The sequence below is a fragment of the Hyperolius riggenbachi genome, chromosome 5 (genome assembly GCF_040937935.1).
Source record: "Hyperolius riggenbachi isolate aHypRig1 chromosome 5, aHypRig1.pri, whole genome shotgun sequence".
NCBI lineage: Eukaryota > Metazoa > Chordata > Amphibia > Anura > Hyperoliidae > Hyperolius > Hyperolius riggenbachi.
In genome coordinates this window covers 104,427,369-104,444,824 of record NC_090650.1, presented here as the reverse complement: position 1 = coordinate 104,444,824, position 17,456 = coordinate 104,427,369, and the positions used below count along the sequence as shown (strand labels likewise).

The 17,456-nt window shown below is 46.4% G+C and overlaps 1 protein-coding gene across 5 annotated transcripts in view; it reads left to right on the top strand.

The window, feature by feature from the left end:
• ANKRD28 (ankyrin repeat domain 28) overlaps positions 1 to 17,456 on the top strand; it is a 289,915-nt gene that overhangs the window by 221,010 nt on the left and 51,449 nt on the right. For all 5 annotated transcript variants that reach the window (XM_068236088.1, XM_068236089.1, XM_068236091.1 and 2 more), the window contains 2 exons: positions 5,525 to 5,636; positions 7,189 to 7,215. In XM_068236088.1, coding sequence (XP_068092189.1) covers positions 5,525 to 5,636; positions 7,189 to 7,215 — 139 coding nt within the window. The remainder of the gene's footprint in view (positions 1 to 5,524; positions 5,637 to 7,188; positions 7,216 to 17,456) is intronic.

Sequence of the window (17,456 nt, the reverse complement as noted above, 5' to 3'; positions counted from 1 at the left end):
GGAAAAGTAGAGGTCAGTGTGGGTGCTGCAGGAAGGGGCAGGGCCGTGCAGAGGATCCTCAAGGGGGTGGTGCTCAAATTTGAAATCAAATTGTGCAGTGTTCACCCCAGCATTTTTTTCCAACCGGGTGGCATGAAAAAGTAGCCGGGTAATGTGTATATAATACCCCCTCTCCAGAAAACATAAAGAAGTCTGGATGTGTGCCATGGGAGAATACTGAATTTCATATGGGTTCGGACCAAGGATGGGTACTATTTGGGTGCTGCCATGGACGGGTACTAGGTGCATATAATGGCTTTGGAACTTGGTGACATGCGAGTACTGTGCCATGTGGGTGTTGATTATGGGGGTATGTGGGTCTTAGGTGCAAATACTGAGTGCCAAGTGGGTACTGGGAGTGAGTACATGGGGACATATGGGTGATTGGTGCTGGCTAGTGGGGTATTTGTTGTCATGTGGGTGCTTAGGGCAGATGCTGGGTGCCATGTGGGTGTTGGTTGCTGGCACAGGGTGTCATATGGATTCTGGCAGTATGGGTGTGTATCAACCATCATGTAGGTGTTGATTGCAGGTACTCAGTCCCTTGTGAGTTCTGGGTGCAAGTACTGGATGTCATATGTGAGTGCTTGGTGTTTGTGCTGGGCACCAAGTGGAGGCTTAGTGCAACTGGAACTACTGCAGATGAAGCATGTGGGTGTTGGGTGCAGGAACTGGGTATCACATAGGTGTGAATACTTGGTGCCATGCCTGCACTGGGTGCTAGCTATGGGTGGGCATTGTGTGTTATGTGGGTTCCGAGTGCAGGTACTCCGGGTGCTAGTATTGGTTATGTGAGTGCAGATAGTGGGTGCCATGGGGAGGCTGTGTGCAGGTGTAAGTAGTGAGTGCCATGTTGGGGCTGGTGCAAGTACTGTCATGTGGGTGTGAGTACTGGGTGCCAGCTATAGGGTGAATGGGGCAGGTACTGGGTGTCATGTGACTGTTTGATGCAAGTACTAAGTGCCATATTGAGGCTGCAAGTTAGTATTGGGTGCAGGGTGCTTGATGCACGTACTGGGTGTTTGCTATAGTGGGGGTTACTGGTTCAGTGTAATGTGGGTGCTGAATATTGGTGGGATTGTTGTGGGTGCAGGGGGTGGGAGATCACTGTGGGTACCGCTATGAATAGCATAGTTGCTGCTAGGGGAGGTAGATGTCAGTGTGGTTGCTGTGGAAGGTAGAGGTCAGTGTGGGTGCTGGGGGGGGGGGGGGGGGAGAGAAGTAACTGTGGGTGCTGTGGAAGGTAGAAGTCAGTATGGGTGCTGGAGGAAAGTGAGGTCACTGTGGGTCCTTTGGGGGAGGTCACTCTGGGTCTTGGGGAAGGTCATTGTGGGTGCTGGAGGAAGGGGTGGTCACTATGGGTGCTGTTATGAATGGCATAGTTGCTACTAAGGGAGGCAGAGGTCAGTGTGGATGCTGGAGGAAGGGTAGGTCACTGTGGGTGCTGTGGAAGGAAGAGCTCAGTATGGGTGCTGAAGGAAGGGGAGGTCACTGTGGGTGCTGGGAGAAGTCAGTGTGGTTACTGGAGGAGGGAGTGGATGCTGGGTGTTGGGAGAGGCCACTGTGGGCGCTGGCAATGGGAGAGGTCACTGTAGGTGCTGCTTTTGGGATGGGAGGTCCCTGTGGGTGCTGCAGGGAACAGGAGGGTAGCCACTGGGGGAGGGAAAGATCACTGTGGGTGCTGGAGGAGGGATAGGTCAGTGTGGGTGCTGGGGTAGGCAGGATCACTGCTAGAGCTGGGGAGGGAGAGGACACCGTGGAGTACATTTGAAATCGGCGCCGGTAGACTTGGGCGCAGGATACAGCGGTATATGGCCGATCCTGCTTCTGCACAAGTCCGGGCCAATTTAATTACTATTCCCCCTCCAGGCCGCCATGGATGGTGGGGGAATGAAATAATTCGGCTTCCAGCGATTGCTGGAGGCCGAATTATTATGTTTTTAAGCAACCTCGGCTCCGTCCTCAGACGGAGCCGACGTTACTCACTGAGCGTTGCAATAGGAATTATTCCTATTGTAGTCTATGGAGGCGCCGGCTGCGCCCAAATCTAGCAGCACTGAAAAGCACTGCTCCGCACTGTGGATGCTATGTGGAGGGAGAGGTCACTGTGGGTGCTGGGGGAGGGAAAGGTCACTGTAGGTGCTAGGTGGAGGGAGAGGTCACTGTGGGTGCTAGACAGAGGGAGAGGTCACTGTGGGAGCTGGGTAAGGGAGAGGTCACTGTGGGTGCTAGGTGGAGGGAGAGGTCACTGTAGGTGCTAGGTGGAGGGAGTTGTCACTGTGGGTACTGGGGAGGGAGAGGTCAGTATTGGTCCTAGGTGGAGGAAGAAGTCACTGTGGGTGCTAGGTGGATGGAGAGGTCACTGTGGGTACTAGGTGGAGGGAGAGGTAACTATGGGTGCTGGGGGAGGTAGAGGTCAGTATGGGTCCTAGGTGAAGGGAGAGGTCAGTATGCCACACTAGGATTCCTGTCTGGGCCTCTTCACTTGAAAGTGTCCCCGGTGGGGGCGGAGCTTCCCTCGGATGGGCGGTGTGTATCACTGTCAGGGGCGGGGCTTGTTTTGCACGGCGAGAGGGGCCTTGTTTGAAGATTTTAAAAAGGGGGTTGCCTGGGCACCCAGAGCACCCCCCTCTGCACGTGCCTGATCAGTTGTCTGTTTAGTTGTAACTGGCAGCAACTGATTTAGGTAGGGTCTTTTTACATTATCAGTTGCTGCCAGTATAACTGAACTGACAACTGATGTGCAAGGTAATGTCCAGGTTTCCCTATGGCTCAGTTCGCATTTTATGGATTTTTAAAACAAATTTTATTTTCTGTTACAAACATCCAGTATGTCAAAAGATGAACATGAGTAATCGAACAAATTTAGATACAATTATATGAGATGGAGTGCTTTAAGCTTCATTTTATGGATTTTTAGTGGAAGCAAGAGGCATTGGGGTCCTTTCACATTAGGAGCTGTTTTGACAGAACGCACCTAGGATGCAGTAAGAAAGGTAACATGAAAGTCTTACTGTTCACATTGGACAAAGCATTCCGGAGTGTTACGTTGTAACACCTCTGGGAGCTTTTAATTGTACAACGCAAGCGTTTTCCCATCTGGTGAATGAGAACTAGCACTGATAAGCGGCTAACCGCAATTTCCTGTCATGCCGGGTGTCTTATCGAGTTTATGAAATTAGGTTCGTGCACACATTAGCTAGTGGGAAAATGCCCTAAGGGAGAAAAAAATCCTTTTCAAATTAATCTCTGTTTTAAAAGAATACTGTAGGGCAGGGGTTCTCAACACGTGGTTCGCGTACCCCAGGGGGTTCGCGAGACCACAGTCAGGGGTACGCAGCACAGCTGTGCTGACTTACTAATATCCACTTGTGTGGTCTGCCAGCCGCGCTCTGCATGAAAACCACGCTGATGTGTTGTCTCAATGCTGCCCTCCGTAGCAGACATGCGTATAAATCACCACTTCCACACTTCCTCTGTGCTTCTATGGAGCTGCTCCCCCAGCATAGAGTAGGTTCAGGTCCGTTCCGCAGTATGAACGGAGTTCTGTGACTCAGTCTCCAGCATGTTGCTGCACATGCACAAGGAGTTTCTTTTTGTGTCGTAGCTGGGCTACTGCAGCCGTCCCGGCTATAGACTTTCTTTCTCATTGGAATGCGAGGAGCTGAGAAGCGAACAGCCTGTGAGGGGGAGGCAGAGAGGCATGTCACAGCCCACAGATCTGTCTCTACAATAGATAAGAGGAAGCATTCATGCTGGGGGTGAACTCCGTGTGAAGGAGCTCAGGATCCAGCCGCTGGGCAGAGCAAGTATCTCACCATGCACAGTTTCCTTCATTTCTGCAGCACCTGCGCTCTAAGCACTGTATTGGAAACGGCTGCAGCGTGCACAGTATTAGGGTGAAGCTTGAAGGGGTTCTGTGGTGGGGTTAAATAAACACAAACCGACACTTACCTGGGGCTTCTATCGCCCCCCTGCAGCTGAAATGTCCCACGTCGTCCTCCTACAATCCTCAATTACCCGCCGCTGGTCCCGGTCTAACATTCGTCTAACCAGACGAATAGTGCTCTCCTGCGCACGTCATCGGAAGCTTACTGCTCAGGTGCAGTACAAAGTTTTCTTGCACTGCCACTGCGCAGTAAGCTCTCGACGACACGCGAGGGAGCGAGCACCCGCACAGCAGCAGTCTAGTTAGACGCGTAATTAGACCGGGACCGTCGGCAGGGAACGGAGGATGGTAGGAGGACAGCGTGGGACATTTCAGCTGCAGGGGGCTGATAGAAGCCCCAGGTGTCAGTTTTGGGGTTTTTTACCCCCTCCACAGAGGAGCACAAGCTCAGCATGCTATGCTGCGGTAGTGCAGCTTAGCGTGCACTGGTTACTTATGCTGCCTCCTCTACTTGTAACCAACGGCTGCTCCACTCCTCCCACCCTTAATCCCCCGGCGGATCCAGTAGCTTTCTAGTACGTGATCCCGGCGTTTTGACTGGCACAATACACTGTCTGTCACTTGATAGGCAGCAGATTAGGCCAATCAATGTGCAGGGATCACCTCCTATACATACAGCCACTGGACTCAAAGGGACTCAGTGCCGGACAAGTGGAGTGGCTGTTAGTTACAAGAAGAGGAGGGAGCGTAAGTCACCAGGGGTACTCGGCTGGAACTGAATTGCGATAGGGGGTACTTGAGTCAAAAAAGTTGAGAAACACTGCTGTAGGGGGTCGGGGGGAAATGAGTTGAACTTACTCGGGGCTTCTAATGGTCCCCGGCAGACATCCTGTGCCAGTGCAGCGACTCAATGATGCTCTGGCCACGCCTCTGGTTCACTTCTGGAATTTCAGACTTTAAAGTCTGAAAACCACTGCGCCTGCGTTGCCCTGTCCTCGCTCCTGCTGATGTCACCAAGAGCGTACTGTGCAGGCCCAGTATGGTCTGTGCCTGCTTAGTACGTTCCTGGTAACATCAGCAGGAGTGAGGACACGGCAACGCAGGCGCAGTGGTTTTCAGACTTTAAAGTCTGAAATTCCAGAAGTGAACTGGATGCCGGAGCATTGGGGAGTGGCTGCACGGGCACAGGGGGACCATTAGAAGCCCCAGGTAAGTTCAGCTAATTTTCCCCCGACCCCCCCCTACAGTATTCCATTAACATACCAGTGAATTACGGTCAGCCACTTGGACCTGGGTCCCAGCCTTTATAGGGGCAGTATGCATCCCCTATTAACCAGCCACAGCATAGGTCAGAGGGATGGATTATAGTAACATTAGGAAGTTCGTTTTTCTCCACCCAAAGCAGTAGCAATACTTTGAAATGGCACACTACCTAATCTTCTGCAAACTAAATCTTGATTTGGTCACTTGTGCCTTGTACACTACAACAGCACTTTATTTAGCATGTAGCAATTGGCCTTCCTGGCTATGTTTTGTAGTAGAATTGTGTGAATAATGAATATGATTATCTAGTGTGTTGTGTTTTTTATTTAACAGGTGCCTGGAATACTTATTAAGAAACGATGCAAACCCAGGTATCAGGGATAAACAAGGGTACAGTGCAATTCATTATGCAGCAGCATATGGACACCGTTTATGTCTAGAACTTGTAAGTATCAACATGAACACTTTTACACTTGGGGAAACAGCCGGGGGTACACGGGTCATCGTGATATCGTACACTGCTACTGCCACGGACCCGATTGAGCACTTGAGCAAGAGATTTTCAGGCATGTTCGTTCCGATCAAAAATCAACCAACAGATTGATTCGGTGGCCATGTGCAGCACTGATTCTCTTCCCATAAAATTATGGAATCGGAAGATCTATTGGGCAGCAATATTGAGTGATGCATGGGCACCTTTAGTCCCCACTTGCTTGTGAAACTTTTTAATGTTATGCTGGGAATACATGATGCGTTTTTGCGTTCGTTTTTGCCGTCGTTTTCGCTTTCGATAGATTCTACTCTCGATTCACTGCTCGATTCCCCTCTCGATTCCTTATCTTTTCTTTTCAATTACATTCACTTGAATGAGGAGAATCGAAACGAAAGTAGAATCGACCAGATCCGACAGGTTGGAATTTATCTATTGAACCCATCTATCTAAAGTAAAATGTAAAACGTGTATTCCCAGCATTTGACCCGATTAGCCCTTTGTCCAATAACCTGTCCAAAATTCATCTACTATGTTAAGGTCAGTGGACCATTTGTAGCAGTTTGGTCGAAAAAAAGACATCTGTCCATCAAGTTCAACCAGGAGTTAAAAAAAAAACGAAAAAAAAAAAACACTGCCCTGAACCCACACATATCCCAGCTGATCCAAAGGGAAGGTGAAAAATCTTAAAAGGCTTGGGCCTATAAGCCATAAAGCAGAACTGAAGTTTCCTAATAAAAAAAAGTTTTACTTACCTGGGGCTTCTACCAGCCCCCTGCAGCCGTCCTGTGCCCACGCTGTCCTGGAACTGTCTCCCGTTCCCCCGCATGGCTCACTTTTGTTCAAGTAGTGGAAGCTGACTTCTAAGTTGACGCCCACTGCGCCTTAGCTACGCGTATCCTTGTACACGGTCCCCTAGCCAGGAGAGTCCTGCGAAGTTCAAGAAAATATGTGCTGCGCCTCCGGGGACAGGAGTGTGAACAAGGCCAGGGCCGCGCAGGCGCAGTGCACGCCAACTGCGTGAAGTAAAAGTGAGCCGCAGTGTGGGAACGGAGGATTGTATGGTAATCTCCCCACCTGCTTATACAGTGGTTGCCTGAGTGGTACCCCATGTTTGTGAGTATAATACTTACTTAACATTGTTCCTCCTTGTTCCAATACATACTACACCATATCTGGCTCTCGGTTTCTCTATTTTATATTACACAACCAGGGCTGTGCAGTCGGTACCAAAATACTCCGACTCCTCAGTTTATGAAACTTCAGACTCAGGTTCCCCACATTGCTCTGAATCCTTAGTGGAATTCTTACCAGAGCTGTGGAGTTGGTACAAAAATCCTCCCGACGACTCAATTCCTGAAACCACTGACTCCAGGTACCCAAAATTGTGCTGACTCCACAGCCCTGTACACAACTCTGGGGGAAAACATTAGTAAGAAAAGGCTAACCGTAATTTCAAGTATTTTTTTTATTAATATTTTTTACATTTGTTTTTTATTTTTTCCAGATTGCCAGAGAAACACCTCTAGATGTTGTAAGTAAACTTCTTCCTAAGTTGACAAGGCCTGAATACCATAAGACAGTGTAGCATCTACTTGAATTTGTGTAGAGACATGCTGCTCTCTGATATACATTCTATATAATGTGTTATACTGAGAGGACATTTCTGGGTCGCTGGGCCTTATTGTAGACCCTCAACCACAAGCTGGTGTGGGCATTGTACGTTGTAGGAATCCTTGTTTCATTTGACAAAAAACCATTGGATGGTATGGGGAATCATTCCTGCTTGGGGTTTGTTCACTCTGTTTAGTGCAGTCAATTACAGTGCGCTGCTCATGGTATGGAGTTTGCAAGGACGGAGACAGTCTTTTTAACATTCACACCTATGTACCATCCTGTTGTTCATAGTATTATGTCACAGTGTTTTCTGCCCTGCCTTATATAGTATAAGTAAAATGGATGGCTGTGTGCTGCAGTATAATGCATGACACACCATACACCTCCAGTATTAACTTGAAGGCAACAGGTCTGCACACACATACACTGTACATTCATGGTCAAAAAGTTTTGAGAATGGCACAAATACTGGTTTTCACAATGTTTCCTCAATTTGCATATACACCAGAATGTTATAAACAGTGATCAGCTTAACTTGAAAATGAACTTAATCCCTTTAAGAAAACCCGAGGTGGGTTCTAAGAATCCAATTAGCACACAGAGGCTGGGTCTGCATATAATGCCCAGCCTCTGTTGCTATACGGTTTCCCCAGTCTCCCCCCGCGCTCTGCTGTGCCCCCATAAATCAAACGCCGAGCTAGCGACATGCAGCGTGTCGCCAGCTGGCTGTTTACCTCTGAAGTGACACAATCGCCGCTCCCCCGCCTGCATCCCTTCCCTCCAATCAGCGGGGAGGGATGCAGGCGGGGAGCGACAACATAGAGGAGGCGGGGCAGCGGCGAAAGTGGCACTTCAGGAGTAAACAGCCTGCTGACTGCTAGCAAGGCGTTTGATTTATGGGAGCAAGCAGAGCACAGGGGGTAGACTGGGGAAACAGTATTGCAACAGAGGCTGGGCATTATATGCAGACCCAGCCTCTGTGTGCTAATTGGATTCTTTTTTTTTTTTTTTAAAGAGAATTTTTATTGATTTTCAACAGACAGCTCATAATAGAGCGTAACAAAAAACAAACATTTCCCAGAAACAATGCAGTTCTAGTTACAATACAGTGATTGGCAAGAGCGAGAACCATAATCATATAGTATAGAGAGCATAGAATATTGTCATGAACAGTAACAGGATTAACAAATCGTTACAGGGTGAATCTTAATGTAAAAGGCGAGCAGGAAATGGGGCCTTAACTATATTCCTAGATTAATCCAGGTTCAGATCCTGAACCGAAATATTAATATCCAAATTCGGAATTACCGTATCCATAGAGTCAACCCATGAGGACCTCATTTTAGTGAATTTTTTTGGTTGGTTGCGGGTCTGGTAAGTAAGTTTATACAGTGGAAGAGCCTGGTTGATCAGTTTCTTCCATTCGGTTAGATTAGGGGGATTACTGGTTTTCCATTTTAGTGTAATAGATTTTCTGGCGTAGAATAGTAAAATCCTAATAAGTGTTTTTTTCCCTGCACTACAATGTATATCTTGTATCATCCCCAGCATACACACTTTGAATGATTGAATTATGGGAAGATCCAGAACATCTCTTAGAAAATGGATAACTGACTTCCAATAATCATTAACTTGAGGACAGAACCAGACGCAATGTAGAAAATCGGCCCGATCCTGTCCACATTTAAAGCAACGGCCATCATGACAAGGCGCCATCCGAGATAGTCGAATAGGCGACAAATACGCTTGATGCAGCCATTTCAGACCTATCATCTTATCATAGGCTGCAATAGTGGTTTTATGGTAGTTATCTACTATATCCAACCAATCCCCCTCCAGTATCTCATCTACCGCATCAGACCATCTCTTTTTTTATAGACTCGAATTTGGGTGTTGTTTGGGAACTTAATAAGAAGTTATAATATTTCGAGATCTGTTTGGATCTATCATGATGTAACAGGAGTGTCTCCAGTCCCAAAGGGTTCAGGTCCAGTTCTGTCAGGCCAACCTGGGCCCTCATAGGATGTCTAAGTTGGAAGTACCTGAAGAGAGCATGCCTAGGTAGTCCAAACTCCCCTCGGAGCTCCGAAAAGTCTCTAAACTTCCCTTCAGAAAATAGTTGGTGCATATATTTTATGTTATGGTGGGACCAGAATTGCGGATCAGGGACCGTGAGGAGCTCAGGAAGGTTGTTGTTGTGCCATAAAGGGGAGCTATAGGACATAGGGGTCGATGGTTCACCCAGGAATTTACGAGCGGTTTTGTAAATTTTAATTGTATTTTGTATGAGTGAGATTCCCCCTTTTGTATTAGGGACTCCATATCTGTAGATGGCTCCACACAGGGATATAGGAAGACGCAATATCGGCTTCAAGTGCCAAGGTAGAGTCCTTTCTGACGTCGCTCAACCAGTATGCTATAGGTACCAGCTGGGAGGCCAAGTAGTATAAGAAGAAATTGGGCACTGCAAGACCACCTTGGGAAGTGGGTAGTTGCAATGTGGATAGGGATATTTTGGGGATTGAATTTGCCCAAATAAATGAAATGATTAGAGAATCAATACGGCGAAATATTTTCCTATGTATCCAGGAGGGAGCCATCTGGAGAATATAGAGGATTTTTGGGGCGACTATCATCTTAATTATACAGACTCTTCCACACAGATTAAGTGGAAAGGAGATCCAGTTTTTTAGTTTGGATTCAATGGCTTCCAAAGTTGGATATAGATTACATTCAAGGAATTTTTCCGGTGAGCGCTGAATCCAAACCCCTAGGTATTTAAACGTATCCACCACCTGTAAAGATGATCGTGGAGAGATCAGTTGACGAGCGGGGTCATCTAGGGGGAAAATGATGGACTTGGACCAGTTTATTGAGAGGCCAGACATGGAGCCAAATCTAACAAAAATATCCAGCACCGCGTCTAGAGATGGCCCAGGGTCCGCAAGATATATTAGCATATCGTCTGCGTAGAATGAAATACGCTCCTCTATTTTGTTAATTTGCAGCCCCTGAATCTTAGAAGATTCTCTTATAGAGTGGGCTATAGGTTCCAGTGCTATCGCAAACAGGAGAGGGGACAGAGGGCAACCCTGGCGAGTGCCTCGGGAGATCTTAAAACTATTGGAGATGGTCGAGTTGACTCTAAGTTTTGCTCGTGGTGAGTTATAAAAAATGGTAAACCATTTCCTAAAATTTGGGCCGAAACCGAATCTCTCCAGGGCCGCCTGAACGTAAGGCCATTCGATGGAGTCAAAGGCTTTATTAGCGTCCAGGGATAAAATTACCCTAGTGCCAGCGTTAGAATGGGGGTATTGAATATTAGATAGGAGCCTACGGATGTTTAATCTAGTATTGCGACCGGGAATAAACCCCGTCTGGTCAGGATGTTTTATTGAAGTAATATGTTGGTTTAGTCTTATTGCTAGGATCTTGGTCAGGATTTTAAGATCCGTATTTATTAAGGAAATTGGTCGGTAGGAGTCGCACATAAGTGGGTTTTTTGCCAGATTTAAGGATAAGGACAATTAGGGTCTCATGCATGGTGTCCGGGAGCGATCCCGTTTCAAAGATATACTGAAATAGCTGAGTGAGATAAGGGATTTCTAAGGATTTGTTCTTAGAGTACCACTCAACTGGGATACCATCAGGGCCCGGTGTCATATTAGCTTTAAAGGAGGAGATGGCTAGTCTGATTTCATCGGCTGTAATTGGGGCATCCAGCTCCCGTTTGGCCTCATCCGTCAACTGTGGTATGTCCAAGTCCCTAAAGAGGTCGTCTGTTTCACGTGCAGGTTTGATAAGTCTGGATGAATATAGGGCTGAGTAAAATTCCTGAAAGACTTTGGCGATTTCAAGGGAGGTTGTATGTATTATGCCTGAGTTATCTATTATTCTGGGAATAGCTACCGTTTGCTTGTTTGATTTTAGTAAATAAGTTAAAAACTTGCTACACTTATTCCCAAATTCAAATCCCCTCTGTGTGTGTATTAGCTCTCTGCGCTTAGTTCTATCAAGGAGTAGGAGCTCAAGTTTTCTGCGCTCCGTCTCCCAACTGGCATAGTTCTCTCGAGTGGGATGTTGCAATAATCTTAATTTAGCCTCTCGCATCCCCTTTTCGTGGTAATCGTGTGAGGCAATGGTGTTTTGCCTCATTCTGGACATTGAGGCTCTAAAGGCTCCCCTTAGTACAGCTTTACTGGCATCCCAGCAAATCAGGGGGGAAGCTGTGTCTCGGTTGTTATGCCAGTAATCCCTCATATCCTGTCGACAGTCTTCTATTATAGTCTCATCTTCGAGCCAGCAAGAGCCTAGTCTCCATACCGCTGGTGAGGTGTGACCGGGTAGGTATAACTGACATATAAGAGGGGAGTGATCCGATATACCGTGGGGTAGATACTTTATAGAGTCCACAAGGGGGAGAATATCTTTGGAGCCAAGACATAGATCTATGCGGGACATGGTCTGATGGGTGTCCGAGTAGCAGGAAAATTCCCTAGAGTCTGGAAACTTCCACCTCCAGATATCTTGGAGATCGTATTGGGAGAGCCATTTCAAAAATGGGGGATATGGTCTGCCAGCGCCACTCAACCTATCCAGGGTCGGGTCAAGTACGGCATTAAAGTCGCCCATAAGCAAGAGTGGGTCATCAATAAAGGCATGCAGCTTAGTGGAGAGGCGGTCCAGTGTCTGAGCATTAAACGGGGGCGGGATGTATACTGATCCCAATATCAAGGGCCTACCATCAATGATATATTTGATAATAACAAAATTTCCATTGGGGTCTATTCTGACCTCAGGAATCTGAACTGGGAGGGACTTGGCTATCAGAATAGCTGTTCCCCTTGAAAAGGAGGAATAATGAGCGAGGTAATATGAGGAAATCCAGGGTTTTTTTAATAGTAAGGCGCGAGATCCCATTAAATGAGTTTCCTGAAGGCAGATAATATGTGGGGAAATTTTACGCAAATGCTCAAACACCAGGCGCCTCTTAATTGGGTTGTTCAGGCCTCTCACATTCCATGAAACTACTTTAACCACTTGAGGACCACAGTCTTTCTACCCCTTAACCACTTTGTCCTCCTTGACGTATAAAAACGTCAAGGAGGACAGGCGCGCTCCCGCGGCCGATCGCGCGCGTGCACGCGCACTCCCGGCCGCGGAGTCGGTAGCCACGGAATCAATTTATCGGGCTATGGAGCCCGATCATTGATTCCTCTCCCCCGCTGAAAAAGCGACAGCTTCTCTCGGAAGCTTCGCTCTTTCTGAAGCTGTGTCTCTCTAAGCGTACATTGTACGCTTAGAGTGACGTCATGTAAAAAAAAATCGAGATTGCCATCTTGTGGCCAAAAAGTAAAACTACAAGAAAATCCTCAAACATTACAATACACCAATATTTCCCCAAATTAAACACTTTTATATCCCACCCTCCCAAAAATGCCCACATAAAATGTTTAATAAAAAAAACCAAAAAAAAAACATTACTATAAAAAAAAAAAAACATAAATATTTACCTAAGGGTCTAAACTTTTTAAATATCTATGTAAAGATGAAATATTTCTCTCTATTTTTTTTTTTTATAAGCTTGTAAATAGTGATGTATGCAAAACGGAAAAAATGCCCTTTTATTTCCAAATAAAATATTGTCGCGATACATTGTGATAGGGACATAATTTAAATGGTGAAATAACCGTGACAAATGGGCAATAACAATACGTGGGTTTTAATTATGGAGGCATGTATTATTTTAAAACTATAATGGCCGAAAACTGACAAATAATGAATTTTTTCATTTTTTTTCTTATTCTTCCTGTTAAAATGCATTTACAGTAAAGTGGCTCTTAGCAAAATGTACCCCCCAAAGAAAGCCGAATTGGTGGCGGAAAAAACAAGATATAGATCAGTTCATTGTGATAAGTAGTGATAAAGTTATAGGCTAATGAATGGGAGGTGAACATTGCTCGGATGCATAAGCTGAAAACGACTGAGATGTTAAGTGGTTAAGGACCGGCCACTTTTTTTCCATTCAGACCACTGCAGCTTTCACGGTTTATTGCTCGCTCATACAACCTACCACCTAAATGAATTTTGGCTCCTTTTCTTGTCACTAATAAAGCTTTCTTTTGGTGCTATTTGATTGCTCCTGCGATTTTTACTTTTTATTATATTCATCAAAAAAGACATGAATTTTGGCAAAAAAATGATTTTTTTAACTTTCTGTGCTGACAATTTTCAAATAAAGTAAAATTTCTGTATACATGCAGCGCGAAAAATGTGGACAAACATGTTTTTGATTAAAAAAAACCATTCAGTGTATATTTATTGGTTTGGGTAAAAGTTATAGCGTTTACAAACTATGGTGCAAAAAGTGAATTTTGCCATTTTCAAGCATCTATGACTTTTCTGACCCCCTGTCATGTTTCATGAGGGGCTAGAATTCCAGGATAGTATAAATACCCCCCAAATGACCCCATTTTGGAAAGAAGACATCCCAAAGTATTCACTGAGAGGCATAGTGAGTTCATAGAAGATATTATTTTTTGTCACAAGTAAGCGGAAAATGACACTTTGTGACAAAAAAAAAAGAAAAAAAAAGGAATCCATTTCTTCTAACTTGCGACAAAAAAAAATGAAATCTGCCACGGACTCACCATGCCCCTCTCTGAATACCTTGAAGTGTCTACTTTCCAAAATGGGGTCATTTGTGGGGTGTGTTTACTGTCCTCGCATTTTGGGGGGTGCTAATTTGTAAGCACCCCTGTAAAGCCTAAAGGTGCTCATTGGACTTTGGGCCCCTTAGCGCAGTTAGGCTGCAAAAAAGTGCCACACATGTGGTATTGCCGTACTCAAGAGAAGTAGTAGAATGTGTTTTGGGGTGTATTTTTACACATACCCATGCTGGGTGGGAGAAATATCTCTGTAAATGACAATTTTTTCATTTTTTTTTACACACAATTGTCCATTTACAGAGTTATTTCTCCCACCCAGCATGGGTATGTGTAAAAATACACCCCAAAACACATTGTACTACTTCTCCCGAGTACGGCGATACCACATGTGTGGCACTTTTTTGCACCCTAACTGCGCTAAAGGGCCCAAAGTCCAATGAGTACCTTTAGGATTTCACAAGTCATTTTGCGGAATTTGATTTCCAGACTACTCCTCACGGTTTAGGGCCCCTAAAATGCCAGGGCAGTATAGGAACCCCACAAATGACCCCATTTTAGAAAGAAGACACCCCAAGGTATTCCGTTAGGAGTATGGTGAGTTCATAGAAGATTTTATTTTTTGTCAAAAGTTAGCGGAAAATTGATTTTTATTGTTTTTTTCACAAAGTGTCATTTTCCACTAACTTGTGACAAAAAATAAAATCTTCTATGAACTCACCATACTCCTAACGGAATACCTTGAGGTGTCTTCTTTCTAAAATGGGGTCATTTGTGGGGTTCCTATACTGCCCTGGCATTTTAGGGGCCCTAAACCGTGAGGAGTAGTCTGGAAATCAAATCCTGCAAAATGACCTGTGAAATCCTAAAGGTACTCATTGGACTTTGGGCCCTTTAGCGCAGTTAGGGTGCAAAAAAGTGCCACACATGTGGTATCGCCGTACTCGGGAGAAGTAGTACAATGTGTTTTGGGGTGTATTTTTACACATACCCATGCTGGGTGGGAGAAATAACTCTGTAAATGGACAATTGTGTGTAAAAAAATCAAAAGATTGTCATTTACAGAGGTATTTCTCCCACCCAGCATGGGTATGTGTAAAAATACACCCCAAAACACATTATACTACTTTTCCTGAGTACGGCGGTACCACGTGTGACACTTTTTTGCAGCCTAGGTGCGCTAAGGGGCCCAACGTCCTATTCACGGGTCATTTTAAAGGCATTTGTTTTCTAGACTACTCCTCGCGGTTTAGGGCCCCTAAAATGCCAGGGCAGTATAGGAACCCCACAAGTGACCCCATTTTAGAAAGAAGACACCCCAAGGTATTCCGTTAGGTGTATGGCGAGTTCATAGAAGATTTTATTTTTTGTCACAAGTTAGTGAAAAATGACACTTTGTGAAAAAAAACCAATAAAAATCAATTTCCGCTAACTTTTGACAAAAAATAAAATCTTCTATGAACTCGTCATACACCTAACAGAATACCTTGGGGTGTCTTTTTTTTTCTAAAATGGGGTCACTTGTGGGGTTCCTATACCGCCCTTGCATTTTACGGGCCCAAAACCGTGAGTAGTCTGGAAACCAAATGTCTCAAAATGACTGTTCAGGGGTATAAGCATCTGCAAATTTTGATGACAGGTGGTCTATGAGGGGGCGAATTTTGTGGAACCGGTCATAAGCAGGGTGGCCTTTTAGATGACAGGTTGTATTGGGCCTGATCTGATGGATAGGAGTGCTAGGGGGGTGACAGGAGGTGATTGATGGGTGTCTCAGGGGGCGGTTAGAGGGGAAAATAGATGCAATCAATGCACTGGGGAGGTGATCGGAAGGGGGTCTGAGGGGGATCTGAGGGTTTGGCCGAGTGATCAGGAGCCCACACGGGGCAAATTAGGGCCTGATCTGATGGGTAGGTGTGCTAGGGGGTGACAGGAGGTGATTGATGGGTGTCTCAAGGTGTGATTAGAGGGGGGAATAGATGCAAGCAATGCACTGGCGAGGTGATCAGGGCTGGGGTCTGAGGGCATTCTGAGGGTGTGGGCGGGTGATTGAGTGCCCTAGGGGCAGATAGGGGTCTAATCTGATAGGTAGCAGTGACAGGGGGTGATTGATGGGTAATTAGTGGGTGTTTAGGGTAGAGAACAGATGTGAACACTGCACTTGGGAGGTGATCGGACGTCGGATCTGCGGGCGATCTATTGGTGTGGGTGGGTGATCAGATTGCCCGCAAGGGGCAGGTTAGGGGCTGATTGATGGGTGGCAGTGACAGCGGGTGATTGATGGGTGATTGATAGGTGATTGACAGGTGATCAGTGGGTTATTACAGGGAAGGACAGATGTAAATAATGCCCTGGCGAATTGATAAGGGGGGGTCTGAGGGCAATCTGAGCGTGTAGGCGGGTGATTGGGTGCCCGCAAGGGGCAGATTAGGGTCTGATCTGATGGGTAACAGTGACAGGTGGTGATAGGGGGTGATTGATGGGTAATTAGTGGGTGTTTAGAGGAGAGAATAGATGGAAACACTGCGCTTGGGTGGTGATCTGATGTCGGATCTGCGGGCGATCTATTGGTGTGGGTGGGTGATCAGTTTGCCCGCAAGGGGCAGGTTAGGGGCTGATTGATGGGTGGCAGTGACAGGGGTGATTGATGGGTGGCAGTGACAGGGGGTGATTGATGGGTGATTGACAGGTGATTGACAGGTGATCAGTGGGTTATTACAGGGAAGGACAGATGTAAATAATGCACTGGCGAATTGATAAGGGGGGGTCTGAGGGCAATCTGAGCGTGTAGGCGGGTGATTGGGTGCCCGCAAGGGGCAGATTAAGGTCTGATCTGATGGGTAACAGTGACAGGTGGTGATAGGGGGTGATTGATGGGTGATTGATGGGTAATTAGTGAGTGTTTAGAGGAGAGAATAGATGGAAACACTGCGCTTGGGTGGTGATCTGATGTCGGATCTGCGGGCGATCTATTGGTGTGGGTGGGTGATCAGTTTGCCCGCAAGGGGCAGGTTAGGGGCTGATTGTTGGGTGGCAGTGACAGGGGGTGATTGATGGGTGATAGGTGATTGGCAGGTGATTGACAGGTGATCAGTGGGTTATTACAGGGAAGGACAGATGTAATTAATGCACTGGTGAATTGATAAGGGGGGGGGGGGGGTCTGAGGGCAATCTGAGCGTGTGGGCGGGTGATTGGGTGCCCGCAAGGGGCAGCTTAGGGTCTGATCTGATAGGTAACAGTGACAGGTGGTGATAGGGGGTGATTGATGGGTGACTGATGGGTAATTAGTGGGTGTTTAGAGAAGATAACAGATGTAAACAATACATTTGGGAGGTAATCTGACGGCGGGTTTGCGGGCGATCTAATGGTGTGGGTGGGTGATCAGATTGCCCGCAAGGGGCAGGTTAGGGGCTGATTGATGGGTGGCAGTGACAGGGGGTGACAGGGGGTGATTGATGGGTGATAGGTGATTGGCAGGTGATTGACAGGTGATCA